The 13,333-nt window shown below is 34.9% G+C and overlaps 2 protein-coding genes and 1 non-coding gene across 4 annotated transcripts; 2 read left to right on the top strand and 1 right to left on the bottom strand.

The window, feature by feature from the left end:
• Positions 1-2,438: 2,438 nt before the first annotated feature.
• Positions 2,439-7,319, top strand: LOC131000962 (beta-galactosidase 3-like). Its single transcript, XM_057927115.1, has 18 exons — positions 2,439-2,946; positions 3,010-3,105; positions 3,194-3,306; positions 3,397-3,463; positions 3,586-3,678; positions 3,794-3,937; positions 4,040-4,128; positions 4,228-4,333; positions 4,704-4,791; positions 4,879-4,997; positions 5,131-5,295; positions 5,505-5,683; positions 5,768-5,877; positions 5,954-6,063; positions 6,178-6,288; positions 6,378-6,491; positions 6,744-6,946; positions 7,045-7,319. Exons 1-18 carry the CDS (start codon positions 2,785-2,787, stop codon positions 7,160-7,162), a joined length of 2,187 nt encoding a protein of 728 aa, XP_057783098.1. The 5' UTR covers positions 2,439-2,784; the 3' UTR covers positions 7,163-7,319.
• Positions 7,320-8,386: 1,067 nt separating this feature from the next.
• On the top strand, positions 8,387-11,831 carry LOC131000961 (chromatin remodeling protein SHL-like). Of its 2 annotated transcripts, XM_057927113.1 has the most exons (5): positions 8,387-8,578; positions 8,714-9,059; positions 9,443-9,511; positions 11,128-11,263; positions 11,463-11,831. In XM_057927113.1, exons 1-5 carry the CDS (start codon positions 8,506-8,508, stop codon positions 11,487-11,489), a joined length of 651 nt encoding a protein of 216 aa, XP_057783096.1. In that variant the 5' UTR covers positions 8,387-8,505; the 3' UTR covers positions 11,490-11,831. The 2 variants fall into 2 exon arrangements, with proteins under 2 accessions (XP_057783096.1, XP_057783097.1); XM_057927114.1 differs by lacking the exon at positions 11,463-11,831 and having other exon boundaries at positions 8,402-8,578; positions 9,443-9,521; positions 11,128-11,265.
• Positions 11,832-12,385: 554 nt separating this feature from the next.
• Positions 12,386-12,458, bottom strand: TRNAE-CUC (transfer RNA glutamic acid (anticodon CUC)). Its single transcript has one exon. It is a non-coding gene; the product is annotated as a tRNA-Glu (tRNA).
• Between the last annotated feature and the right edge of the window lie 875 nt (positions 12,459-13,333).

Here is a 13,333-nt window from a genome sequence, read left to right as displayed (position 1 = left end):
GAATATAAGGCCCGGTACAGAGAAAAATGAAGGATAACACCTAGATCGTGAACATTTAACTCTGTTCACGTTCCTAAACCAGGTTAGATTTAGTAGTTTAAAGTCTTAAAATGAGTGTTGGTAATAACCATTTTCACCAATTTTTTTTTTATGAAGCCTTCACCAATATTAAAAGGCAAATATTTTAATTTAAAATCAATTTCAAATTCATTTCGAAATTGAGTGGCAATTTTATAGTTATAATAAATTGAAGTTTTATTCGTAAACTATATTTTTTCTTTCAATTTCATTTTATTTATTTATTTTGTTTTATTTCTTTCTAAAATTGTGAAATTCGACTAATTATTACTACATATTAATATGCATATCAAATTAAAGATGACCATAATAGCTTTATTTGATATATTTTTATATAAATATTTAATTTAAAACGTAAAAGTTATAATTATGTAAAGATTAAAAATTAAAAAATATATATATCTTTGTCCTTGTTCACATTTTTTTGAATAAATCTAACATTTTTAACTTTTTTTTGCATTTCATAATATCTATTTTTATTATTGTGATTTTTTTTATTTTACTAATATTCAACTCAAATAAATTAAGTTAAAATTATTTTTTATTATATTTATAAATATGATAATTTAATTAATATTAATTTTATATAAATATAAAAATTTAAAAATATTTCTCGTGCATTGCAAGGGGTGCAAATGCTAATTAATATTAAAGGCAGGAGGATTTGATATGAAAGTCCCTAGTGTACGTATCACTCCTTCTTCTTCTTCTTCTTCTTATTATTATTATTATTATTATTATTATTAGTATCATTATTATTATTATTATTATTATTATTATTATTATTATTATTATTATTACCTTAAATTTATTTATAGCGGGCTATCTACTATTCTTCGAAAAACTGGTGAAATCAAAATTTCGAATTATTGAAAACTTGACGCTATTATCTATCAATTAAGAGAAGATCGGTTGCAACTAACACGTGACAACTACAATAATTTGATAGCTCCATTATTTATGTGAGGAGAACATGGATCAATAGCAACAAGCATATATATGTCCATCAAAAATAAATTAAGACTACATATAGCTATGTGGGTGGGTGGGGAGGGGCAGGGTGGGGGTCCTATCATTATTATTCTAATTAACCAATAATTAATAAAAGATAGAAAAGTTTCTTCTCGATTTTATCAAATTGGTGCACAACACATTTTATTCATCAATCAAATGGAAATTGTTCACCGACAGAGATAATGTTATTTTAATTACCCCCTTATTATAATCTTCGCGTCTAATCTTGATCTTATAAATGCGTAAACATTAATCTAACGACCCTTGTTTTTTCCCCCTTCTTATTTTTTTTTTTTGTTTTTCTTAAAAAAATAAAGTACCTTTAGCTGATTGCCTTAATAGTCTCATGTACTTGAAAGTGAAAACTCATAAAACTATTTATCATCTTAATTTTGGACTTCTTGATTAAGCAATTAATAAAGTGGTTGAGGATATTATAAGATGGTCACATATTATTGAAGCTGAAATGATTTAGTTGAGTAACTTAACTCCACAATATCATGGTTTATTTATAGATGCTAGTATATATATTTAGGAGTAGCATTTTATGCACACATTCGCATATGTATCCGAAGAAACAATTTTTTTAGTGACATATCCGAAGAAACAATTAAAATCTAGTAGATACGCGCCACAATGATTTATGTTTTAATGTATACAATAGGTCTAAATTAAAGTTGAGTGGCACGATTAAATAGATAATAAATCAAGTAGATATATACTAATTTATCTACAAGTAAGTGATTGTGATGTATATATACATAATTCAATTGAATGATATATCTCCTGGTATATTTTGCTATTATAACTTGGTGCAGATTTAGGAAATATGGTATCTGTTATGTTAAGTGTGAAGTTATATGACTCGAATCACAGGTGAAATCATCTAATTCACAATTTTTATTTTATTTTGTTTTATTGTTATTTTTATTGTCAACTTATGACGAAAAGTTAAATTTTATGCAACGATACTAATCAATATAACATACAGCATATATATTTAATTCACGATAAATGTACATTTAAGTAAGTGTCTGTTACTTTGATAAATACTCCTATTCAGCAAAATAAAAGATTTTTTCGGCAAGAAAAAATAAAATAAAATAAAATAAAGAAATAGAGCATCCCCTTTTCCTTTCACCTTACTCGATAATCGAGAATTCGAGATTAAAGAAAGTATTAAGCTTCTAGTGATTAAATAAAGTTAGATGAGAACGCGCTTTTGCAGACACAATTACCTAAAAGCATAGCTTCCCTAATCCATCAAAGTGATAATCTCTTTGTCTTTATAGTAAGATACTGTATATAGTAGGCGATCGGACCTCGTGTTACAAACTTTTCAACCATAAATTCTCGATGAAAGAGAAACATAGCAGACAGCAATTTCAACTGTAGTCATATAAAAATAAATAAAAAGAAAAAGAAAAAGAAAGAATGAAGGCCCATCTTGATGTTGACATGAATGCAAGCAAGCTAAGAGACTTGTGTTGTATGAATGATGAGAGAGAAAGAGGTAATTTACTGATTGTTTTATATACTAACTTAAAAACAAAATGTGGAAAGCATCGTCTTTAAAGCTGCAATTAATGTCCGAAAATTTACTTCATAGCTTTTGAAAGCTTGTGTCAGTAAATCTCCACATTCTCGCAATCGCCATTCATTTCCGTTTCTCCGAAAACAAGAAAACCAAAAATGGAAGCCGTTTCCAAATGTTTTTTGCTGTTTCTGCTGTTGAATTCACTCGTGCAGTTCGCCCACTGCGCCGTCACCTACGACAGGAAAGGCCTCATCATCAATGGCCGAAGAAAAATCCTTTTCTCCGGCTCCATTCATTACCCAAGAAGCTCCCCCGATGTAAGAAAACATTCAATTCACCCTTTTCTTTGAGTATCAGAGCTCAACATTTTCACAATGCAGATGTGGGAAGGGCTGATTCAGAAGGCTAAAGATGGAGGCTTGGATGCTATTGACACCTATGTCTTCTGGAACCTTCACGAACCTTCGCCAGGAAATGTTAGATTTCTTCTACTTCTCTTGCATTATGTGAGATTTGATTTCCTTCTTTCCTTAGACTTGGGACTGATATTGTTGTGTTTTTTAGTACAATTTTGAGGGAAGAAATGATTTAGTTCGGTTCGTGAAGTTGGTCCAGAAGGCAGGGCTCTACCTTCATCTTCGGATTGGGCCTTATGTTTGTGCAGAATGGAATTTTGGGTTAGTTCATTTTTCTTCATGGCTGAAAATGTTTGTAATTGTAACAGTAATAGTTCTGTTCATTATGTGTTGAGTGTTTTTTGGTGGCAGAGGTTTCCCTGTTTGGTTGAAGTATGTTCCTGGCATCACTTTCAGAACCGACAATGAACCTTTCAAGGTGAGAGAGAGAGAGAGAGAGTGTTCATGTGCTTAATTTTTAGGTTAGATGTGAAGTAACAACTGTCTAAAACTGCGTGATCTACTTTCTTGACATAAGTTTTCCAATGTTGAATGTTACAGAATGCAATGCAAAGATTTACTGAGAAAATTGTTGGAATGATGAAGGCTGAGAGGTTGTTTCAATCTCAAGGTGGTCCAATTATTCTCTCACAGGCATGTTTTCTTCACTCAACTTTTGCTTCATCCATATTTTATTTGTAATTGTTCAAATATTGCGGATTTGCAATCTGAAACGCCTAGACTCAAGTATGCCAGTTACATATTGTAGATTGAAAATGAATATGGTTCAGAAACCAAGAATTTTGGTGCTGCTGGCCATTCTTACATGTCTTGGGCTGCAAAGATGGCCGTCGGCTTAGACACTGGAGTGCCGTGGGTCATGTGTAAGGAAGATGACGCCCCCGATCCAGTGGTAACACTTTTTTATGCTCTTGTTCCGTATTGATCACTCAAACTTGCAAGTTATAGCAATATAGTTCTGTGGTTGATGATGTTCCATAACATTTATCGACAGATTAACACGTGCAATGGTTTTTATTGTGACTATTTCTCCCCAAACAAACCTTACAAGCCAACTATGTGGACTGAGGCTTGGACCGGCTGGTACATATGTTGTCCGCCACCACTCCCTTTCAATTGTTGACTGAGCATTCTGTATAATAAGACTCTTATCATTGTTTTTCTTGTTTTGTTTATCTCAAGGTTTGAAGAATTTGGTGGGCCGATTCACCATCGCCCTGTTGAAGATTTGGCGTTTGCTGTAGCTAGATTCATCCAGAAAGGAGGCTCCTTTGTGAACTACTACATGGTAATAGAACCCCTCTGATGTGAAGAATCTAGAATGATTAGCACATAGTAGTTTTGATTCTTAGTATTTACATCACTCATCACAAAGTTTAAGTAATCTAAATAATTCCTGGGAGCCATCACGAAAAAATGTGAAGCTGGTTTTAATATTGCACCTGATTTGATGGATCTTTAACTTCATGTCTCAGCTTGAGTTGCTTCATTTTAGCATTTCCTTCTTTGGAGAATACAAAGTTTGGGATAAAAACTTGCACAGTTGGTTTTTCAGCAACATAGATTATAATTGCAAATAAAGAGACTTGTCGAGATAGTACGAAATATTGAGATAGTGCATCAATTTCACATGTGTTTTCTTAACCTTGTGTAAGCAGTACCATGGAGGAACAAACTTTGGAAGAACAGCTGGAGGTCCTTTCGTTACAACCAGCTATGACTATGATGCTCCAATCGATGAATACGGTAATAGAAGACTACTAGAGCAGCCAAGTTCGACCTTTTTCCAAGAATATGTAGATTTTTACTAATATTTCAGTGTTTTATTTGTAGGCTTACCTAGACAACCTAAATACAACCATTTAAAGGAACTTCATATGGCCATAAAGCTATGTGGGCGTGCTTTGGTTGATGCTGATCCTACAGTTACTAACTTGGGAAACTATGAACAGGTGTTGTATTTCTTATTTGATCTGCAAAAATTTGTGTGCATTTGGAGAGAACTTTTGAATCTATAATTTATCTTTTTTTTTTTATGTTTTATTGCCTTCTCGTAATCAAATGGCTCGACTATTCTTTCTCCAGGCGCATGTATTTACTTCAAAGTCAGGCCACTGTGCAGCATTTTTATCGAATTACCACTGGGACGCAAGCGCAAGGGTGACATTCAATAAAATGCACTATGACCTGCCTCCCTGGTCGATCAGCATACTCCCCGATTGCAAGACTGTTGCTTTTAACACTGGCACTGTAAGTCGCATCATCAACCTTCTGTTTTTGCTAAAATGACATATCTGGTACCAGACAAAGATGAGCTTCAGACATATTCTGCATATTTCTTTCTTATTTTTACAGCTTTGAGGTTGCAAACTCTAAGTATTGATTAGTAGAAAATAAATGTTGATGCTGTGATCTGTGTAGTTACTTTTCATCTTACAAAAGGATTTTGCACCGTGTAGATGAGATCAAAGAAATCTTTGCCACAAATGTTGCCTACAAATGTCCGGTTGCTCTCATGGGAGACGTTCAATGAGGACATATCCTCCAGCGATAACGATGCAAGAATTACAGTTGTTGGTCTTTTGGAGCAATTGAATGTCACTAGAGATGCTAGTGATTATTTATGGTATACGACCAGGTAAAGATACACGACCTTTCCCTTTTCTCCGAAAGATACTTTCACGAACCCCATCAAACTCATACGATCCTTAACTCCGTGCAGTGTCCAGATAAGCCCGACTGAATCTTTTCTACACAGAGGTCAGGGTCCAGTTCTCTCAGTGGATTCTGCAGGCCATGCTTTGCATGTTTTTGTAAACGGAAAATTCGCTGGTGATACTCGATCTTTACCTTGTTTATTACAAGAAATACAATATCTAACATAAGATGGCATGTTCCCTTATTACAGGATCGGCCTTTGGAGCTCAAGAAAACAAAAAATTCACTTTCTCAAAATCTGTCAATTTTCACGCTGGAGTAAACAGCATCGCGCTACTTAGCGTAAACATGGGGCTGCCGGTTTGTTTTCCTGATACTTTCCTTAACTAGATGCATAAAATAAATACTATATCTGCAATTGCTATAACTTTGAGTTTCATTACACCGACACAATTGTTTCTTTCCCATATCAAGAACATAGGCCACCGTTTTGAAACATGGAGCACCGGAGTCCTCGGACCTGTTGCCTTACACGGGCTAGACCATGGTACACGAGACTTGTCGTGGCAAAAGTGGTCATACAAGGTTCGTGGTACCATGTTTTGCTTTACTCAAGTTTGTTATTCCTATCATGCACAAACTTTAGATGAGAAACCTATCCTTTTATTTTTCAGGTTGGAATGAAAGGAGAAGCCATAGACTTATATTCGCCAAGTAAAATATCTTCCGTTGATTGGATGAAAGCATCGCTTGCAGCAAACAAGCAACAGCCACTAACGTGGTACAAGGTAACACATTGAATGATAAAATCGGCTATTACAACATGGACCAAAGAAATCCACATTGACTTGGGCCTGCTCTCATCTTCTCCTATATAACGGGAGATGGTACTCCAACTTTATATATTGACAGCAAGATTTTTACCAAGTCGAAGCGGAACCAACAAAGTGACTTCAACATAACATGAGATATATATCTCAAAAAATATATCTATACTTGCACCTTTTCTTGTTTAACATGGAAGTATACACAAATTGCAGGCTTACTTCAACTCACCAAACGGGAATGAGCCATTGGCTTTGGACATGAGTAGCATGGGAAAGGGCCAAGCGTGGATCAACGGGCAGAGCATTGGAAGATACTGGACAGCCTACGCGAAGGGCCAATGCAACGCTTGCAGCTACGAAGGAACATATCGACAGGGAAAGTGCCTAGATGGATGTGGGAAGCCAACACAAAGATGGTATGAAAATCATATATATATAGGTGTTGTTGAAAGCATGTGTAGTAATTGTAATTGATGGGATTTATTTCTAAATATAATTATTGTTGTTTGTGTAGGTACCATGTTCCTCGGTCATGGCTGAAGCCTACCCAGAATTTGTTGATTGTTTTTGAGGAAATTGGTGGTGATGCTTCCAAGATTTCCCTTGTTAAAAGATCACTTGCTTATGTATAGATTACCCCCATTAACTAGATTATTAGGGAAATTATACTTATTGAAGCCCTATGTGTGCCTCTGTATACTCCATTCTTTGTAAATTATGGATATACTTGAAACGCATTGTATTTTGTAAGGCAGAAAGGAAAATTTGATTTGAAATCTTTGTACTCAACCAACTTCTGTCACACACCAAATCTCATAATGTTGATTTATGACTTTCATTATTCAAAGCACAGCAACGTACGATCCTTTACTGTCCTTCAAATAGCGTTTGTGTGTCTATGTATACTATATATAGCAATGTATATACCTTCCTAATATTATGTTTATCAACAATCTATACCTACTTAATCTTTTTATGAAAAAAATTCATTTTTATTTGTAGTGGATAAAATTCGCTTTGAATAAATATGTTTTTGTGTTCATGTAAATTTGTAGCTGTTATTTTTGGTTCGCATTGAGTAAATTCACATTCTTATGCAATAATTTACAAATAAGTTGAAGCGGATAAATCAATGTGAAATATTTCTTTCGTTTCATTTCACATGATCTATTTTTTTGGGACGATTACTTAAACAAATAAGATTCTAATATAAAGCATGTGAGCTCATGTATAATATTAAATGATTATATATATAAAAAAAATCAATTAAGAGAATTGGAATTGGAAAAAACTTGGATACTAAATCAAATGGGATTGAGGGACTACTAATTTTGTTTTCATATCACGTTGGGAGCTGATAACAAAAGACATTGACATCATTGATGACAAATGAATCTTCTTTTCTTTATTTATAGTTTGTCTCCGTTTTAGTGATGTTTGCAAGACTGCAACACTTATATATCACACCCCCTCCCTTCCGCCAACATATTTCTCTCTTTTTATTTTGGTCATTTTTTAAAATATATTCTTAATTTATTTTTAAGAAAATTTTTATTAAATATTATTTTTACAATTTCACTTGGGACCCATTCTCGACTTTCATTAATTATTATTCTTACAATTTTACTTTTTGTCATCAATTCTCCACTTATCAAATATACGGATAATTTTTATTAAAATTTGTGGCGGGAGACGGAGAAAGTAATATTTTTTATTTTATTTATAGAGAACGCATATATCATAATATTTGATTAGGCTGATTGACAGAATAAAATAAGAAAAGAAAATACGATAATGAAACCAAAATTTGTGTTGTGAGGAAACAATAAAAAAGAATAGGATGAAATTATAAAGGAAAAAGATATTGGAGTTGGAATTTGGATTAATAAAAGCGGGCGTGGGCTCTCTCTCTCTAGGAGTATCTATCTTGGCTACATGTACTCTCTCTCTCCTCCGCTCCTCCTCCGTACATCACATGGCTAAAGCCAAAGCCGCCCGCCGCACTCTCGACTCCTACTCCGTCAAGCATATCAACAAGACCATCCGCCGTGAGTTCCATCATTCTCCGATTATGATTTCCAGCGCCGTCAATTTCCCTCTTTATGTTGTTGTTCCTGCGTGCTTCAATTGACGCTCACGCTCGGTCAATTTCCGCTTATCTCGACTAATTATACTTTTTGCAGCCGGGGACTGCCTCTTGATGCGGCCGTCGGAGTCATCAAAGCCGTCGTACGTCGCGCGTCTGGAGAAAATCGAGGCGGACAGCCGCGGCGCGAACGTGAGGATCCACGTGAGGTGGTATTACCGGCCGGAGGAATCGATCGGTGGCCGCCGCCAATTCCACGGCTCGAAGGAGGTATTTTTGTCCGATCATTTCGATATTCAGAGCGCTGATACTATTGAAGGCAAGTGTACTGTACACAGCTTCAAGAGCTATACTAAGCTCGACGCCGTTGGGAACGAGGACTTCTTCTGTCGTTTCGAGTATAATTCGTCTACTGGTGCTTTCAATCCAGACAGAGTTGCCGTGTAGGTTTAATTTTTAGTTTGTTTCTGTTCGCTAGCGGTTGAAATTAGTAAAATTTGAGGGAAATTCTTTTAGAACGGTCTTCTTTCTCAACTTCTGGCGAACTATCTATTCGTAGACGTGCTCATTCTCAGTCTTTAAGTTGATATGTGTGTCTAGCTTCGATTTATAGACTTGCTCTAGTTTCATTTGGGTGATAGTTGAAACAGTTAGTTCTAATTTCCATCAATTATTAAAGCTTTAGGAAAAAGTTCTGATATCTTTCAAGAGTAATTTAAGACGATTTTAATGTAGTAAGATTGATCCCTAGAATGTAAGCGAGTTATTGCTGCATGCTTGTGTGGAATATGTTCTTTGATTTTTCTTGCTCATTTTGCTGCGGCAGGTACTGTAAATGTGAGATGCCTTATAATCCAGATGACCTTATGGTTCAGTGCGAAGGGTGCAGTGACTGGTGAGTATATGTACGTATGAATTATTTTTTTCGTTCATTGTCTGGTATGGTACATCTTCTAATTATCTTGTGAGCTGTGGATTTTACTGCATTCATTCAAGGTAGAATTTTAAGATCATCAAGCGTTCATGTGTTCTTTGAGGAGTTTTTTCTGTATTTTCTTTGAGCGTATAGTGCTATCTATCAATCTATGCAATCTTGCTACGTTTTGATCTCAAAGGCTATTATGTGTACGTTTTTATGGGCTTTACTCTATACCCGGAACTGAGCTAATTCTGAACTCCTTTATTGTTCCCTTGATGCTTTTTGGCTTCTGGAATTCTCAACTGTTCTGAGGTCATCTACATATCTATATGGCAGGTTTTATATGGAATACACAAAGTTTTCTGGAAGCTAAATTTCCAGGGATAAGTGAGATTCTATATGTAGATTACTCTTCATTATATGTGTGTGAACAAATTGATATCTTGTTATTTCCACAAAAAAAGGAAAAGTAGGTCAAAACCAAGATAGAAGCAAATTAGGGGTGATAGGATTGTAATATATGCCTTATTAGCCAAAGTCATATTATGATCGGAAACATTTCCCCCTGGAAGTATCATTTCCTTCTTAATGATCCAAAATAGTTTAAAAAGTTGGCAAACCCCATGCTTGTAGGATTTTCATTACTGTTTCGTGTTATGTCCTCGTGAAACTGACATTCAGGCAGTGTACAGAAATAAAGATAAAAGGGGGGAAAGAGAAGATTGCTGATTAGTTAGAGTGAGAATCCTACAATTTTTCTACTTGACAAAAGTAGTGTGAATATAAGTTGCATCTTGAATTAAGCACATTAATGCCCCTTTGGAGCTGATTCAAACACGTTGAAGATTGAGAGTTATGGGAATAGACTGTAAGGTGTAAGGTTATTTCTCCTAGGAAATGATCCTAAGGCTTTGCTGCTTGTCCTTAATGTTGTGCATCAATCTAAGCAATGAGCATATTAAGCCTCAGTTCACTAAGGTATTAGATAGCAACACCAAAGTGATCAACTTTACAAATATGACGGTATAAATGTAGATCAAGCAAGGCCATGGGACTTGTAAACCCAATCATAGCAGGCTTTCAGTATATGGTTAGTTATGAAAATGTGTCAACAACTCATTTCTTTTTGGAACATGGACAAAAATGGGTGTGCTTTGTCACAAGGATGTCACTGACTAGAAACTCTAAATATTTTCAAATTTCTCACAAGCTACATATCCAATCCACTATATAGTTACTTTTTAAGTTAACCGTATGAAATTCTGATGTAATGTCGACAAATGCATTTGCAAAAGAAATCAGCCTGAGCTTTGGGTGTTCAAATGCATATGATGCTTCAGAATGATATACTGCATTGCAGCGAGCATGGCATTGCCTTTGATTTCTCTAGAGTTGAGATGACATGGATATGTAAGCAAAATATTGAAAAACAGATATGTCCATCATTATATCCTTGAAGATGTCGTGTATCTTGCACAGTGTAGAAAACTCATGGATATTTCCTGACCTATGCTGAGCTTGTAGTTGGTAGAGTTTTTGCAACAATACTTCAGGTGTTTAATTGAAGCACATGCTTTTGACTTTTCACTCAGGTTTCATCCAACTTGTATAGATATGACCGTGGAAGAAGCCAAAAGAATTGATCACTTCTACTGCCATAACTGTTCCTCAGAAGATCAGAAGAAATTACAAGAATCTCACGTTTCCACCAGAAGTGCTGACGTGAAGGTAATTAATGACTGCTGATTACTTTCTATCTCAGGTCTCCTCTTAAATGTTTTCCAGATTTTTTATTTTTTTTAAAATCAGCACCTGACACTTTCACTGACGTTAATGAAATTTGTTTTTGGTTTCAATGGTTCCAAGATAGATCACGGATTTTATTCCATGCAACCCATTTTCTGATATCTCTTATGCTGGCTTTCAGGTGGATACAAAACGCCGTCGGAGGTGATACATCTAGTACAGTGGAAGGTTTCTGATGCCATATCGAAGCAAGCACACTGTAGTGAGGTAGAAGTTGAAAATTGTAATCTGATGCAAGAAGGGAGTTATGTGGGAAACCTGTCGTGTCTATATTTAGTTCAAAAGACAGTTAACCTCGTTTCCTCCAGAGGTTGAGGATCTGTTTGGTTGTCTGTAATTTATATGATGTAGATTCTTGTTGCTCTCTCCCGGGGCTCCTGTTGCACAATCTCACTGATTCTCAACTTAGATAAAAATGTCACACGTGAAGAGCCCTGGGATGTATATGCTTGGCGGTTTGTTTCTGTTTATGGAATTAGTTATCGATCCATGAATAGGCGTATCTCGATAGTTCTCTGTCTTTCTTCTCTCTTCAAGTTTCAGGATACGGCGAGGCTGTTTCAGTTGGAGTAACACTGGACAGTGCAGGCCGTTTGGTTGTCGTCTATGGTGTCGAAAGAAAAAGCTTTTCCGCTGGCACAATTTCTCATATTTGGTTGCAGAAGATACCGACCTAGTTGGTTTCCCATCTAATCTTTGATGGAATAAAGTGGATTTAAATTGAATCTAGACAGGGTTTTATGCATTACTTTGTCGTTATTCTGTGTGTGCCGTGCAACATTGTTCAAGTATTTACTATGTACCCAAACCACTGCAAACATCTTAATTACCTTTGTCAATGTCATCTATCTTCTTTATCTATTAATCTTACTAATTTGAAATATAATAGTAATGTCATTCATGTGTTGCTTTACAACATTAGATACTGTGCTTCACGTTGGATATAAAAAAGATTACAATGAATAAACCTAACGTTTACCCTATAACGTATCATTAAATAAAAGAATTGAGTTGTGGAGACTGGAGAAGAGGAAGCCAAAAAAATTCCGTTGCCGGGACTTGAACCCGGGTCTCTCGGGTGAGAGCCGAGTATCCTAACCAACTAGACTACAACGGATTTTTGATATGGCTGCTTATTATTTTAGCTACCTATTTTTGTTCATTCAATTCCAAACTACTCCCCGAATTACACATACCAAATAAGTAAGGAAACTAACATTTTTAACCTTGTTAATTATCATGATAAATGCATATATACAACTATTATTCTGAAAAATTATTAAATGATAATGAAATGGGAAGAATGTCATAATTATACTCTCAAATTTTGAAATAGGACACTTGTTAGAGAACAAGAAAAATATCAAAGTTGGCACGAGGGTAAGGAGAGATTTTTTTATCATTAATTAATTGTTTTTTGTTTTTAGATTTGTTAATTAAAGCCTTTCTATTATGCAATCAAGTGAAATCAGTTTAGCTTCTTGTATTAATATACATACATGAAGAAAAAAGGTGGCATTTAATTACAAGCGACACTTGTAAATAGAAAATTAGTTGGCACGTCAAATTCAATAATAAAGCACCCATCCCTACAGATGAACTCTTTTATATACTACATTCCAACTTTGTACAAGTTCTTATAATGTAATTAGTGCTATTTATGTGGAGTTCTGATGCGAAGATGAGTTGTGTTGAAACTCCGTAAAAATGGCAGCTCATTGCATTACAAATATGTATTTTCTACTTTACGTCACAAAAAGTGTTTACAAGCACACATATTCTTGTTTGCATCAAAACCTCATAGAAATTGCACGCTAATTGCATGAATATGGAGTTGGGAAATTTTCATTTCAACTTTGCATTCTTTCTTTACCACATTTTCTCACCTAACTTCATCAATTATGTGTACCATTTCATACGTGTCCACTCTGTTCACCTACAATTATTTTTTTAACTCGATATTTAAAGTGAAGGTGTTAAGAAAAAGAAATC

This window comes from Salvia miltiorrhiza, chromosome 8 (assembly GCF_028751815.1).
Source record: "Salvia miltiorrhiza cultivar Shanhuang (shh) chromosome 8, IMPLAD_Smil_shh, whole genome shotgun sequence".
NCBI lineage: Eukaryota > Viridiplantae > Streptophyta > Magnoliopsida > Lamiales > Lamiaceae > Salvia > Salvia miltiorrhiza.
This window is presented reverse-complemented; position numbering and strand designations above follow the sequence as displayed.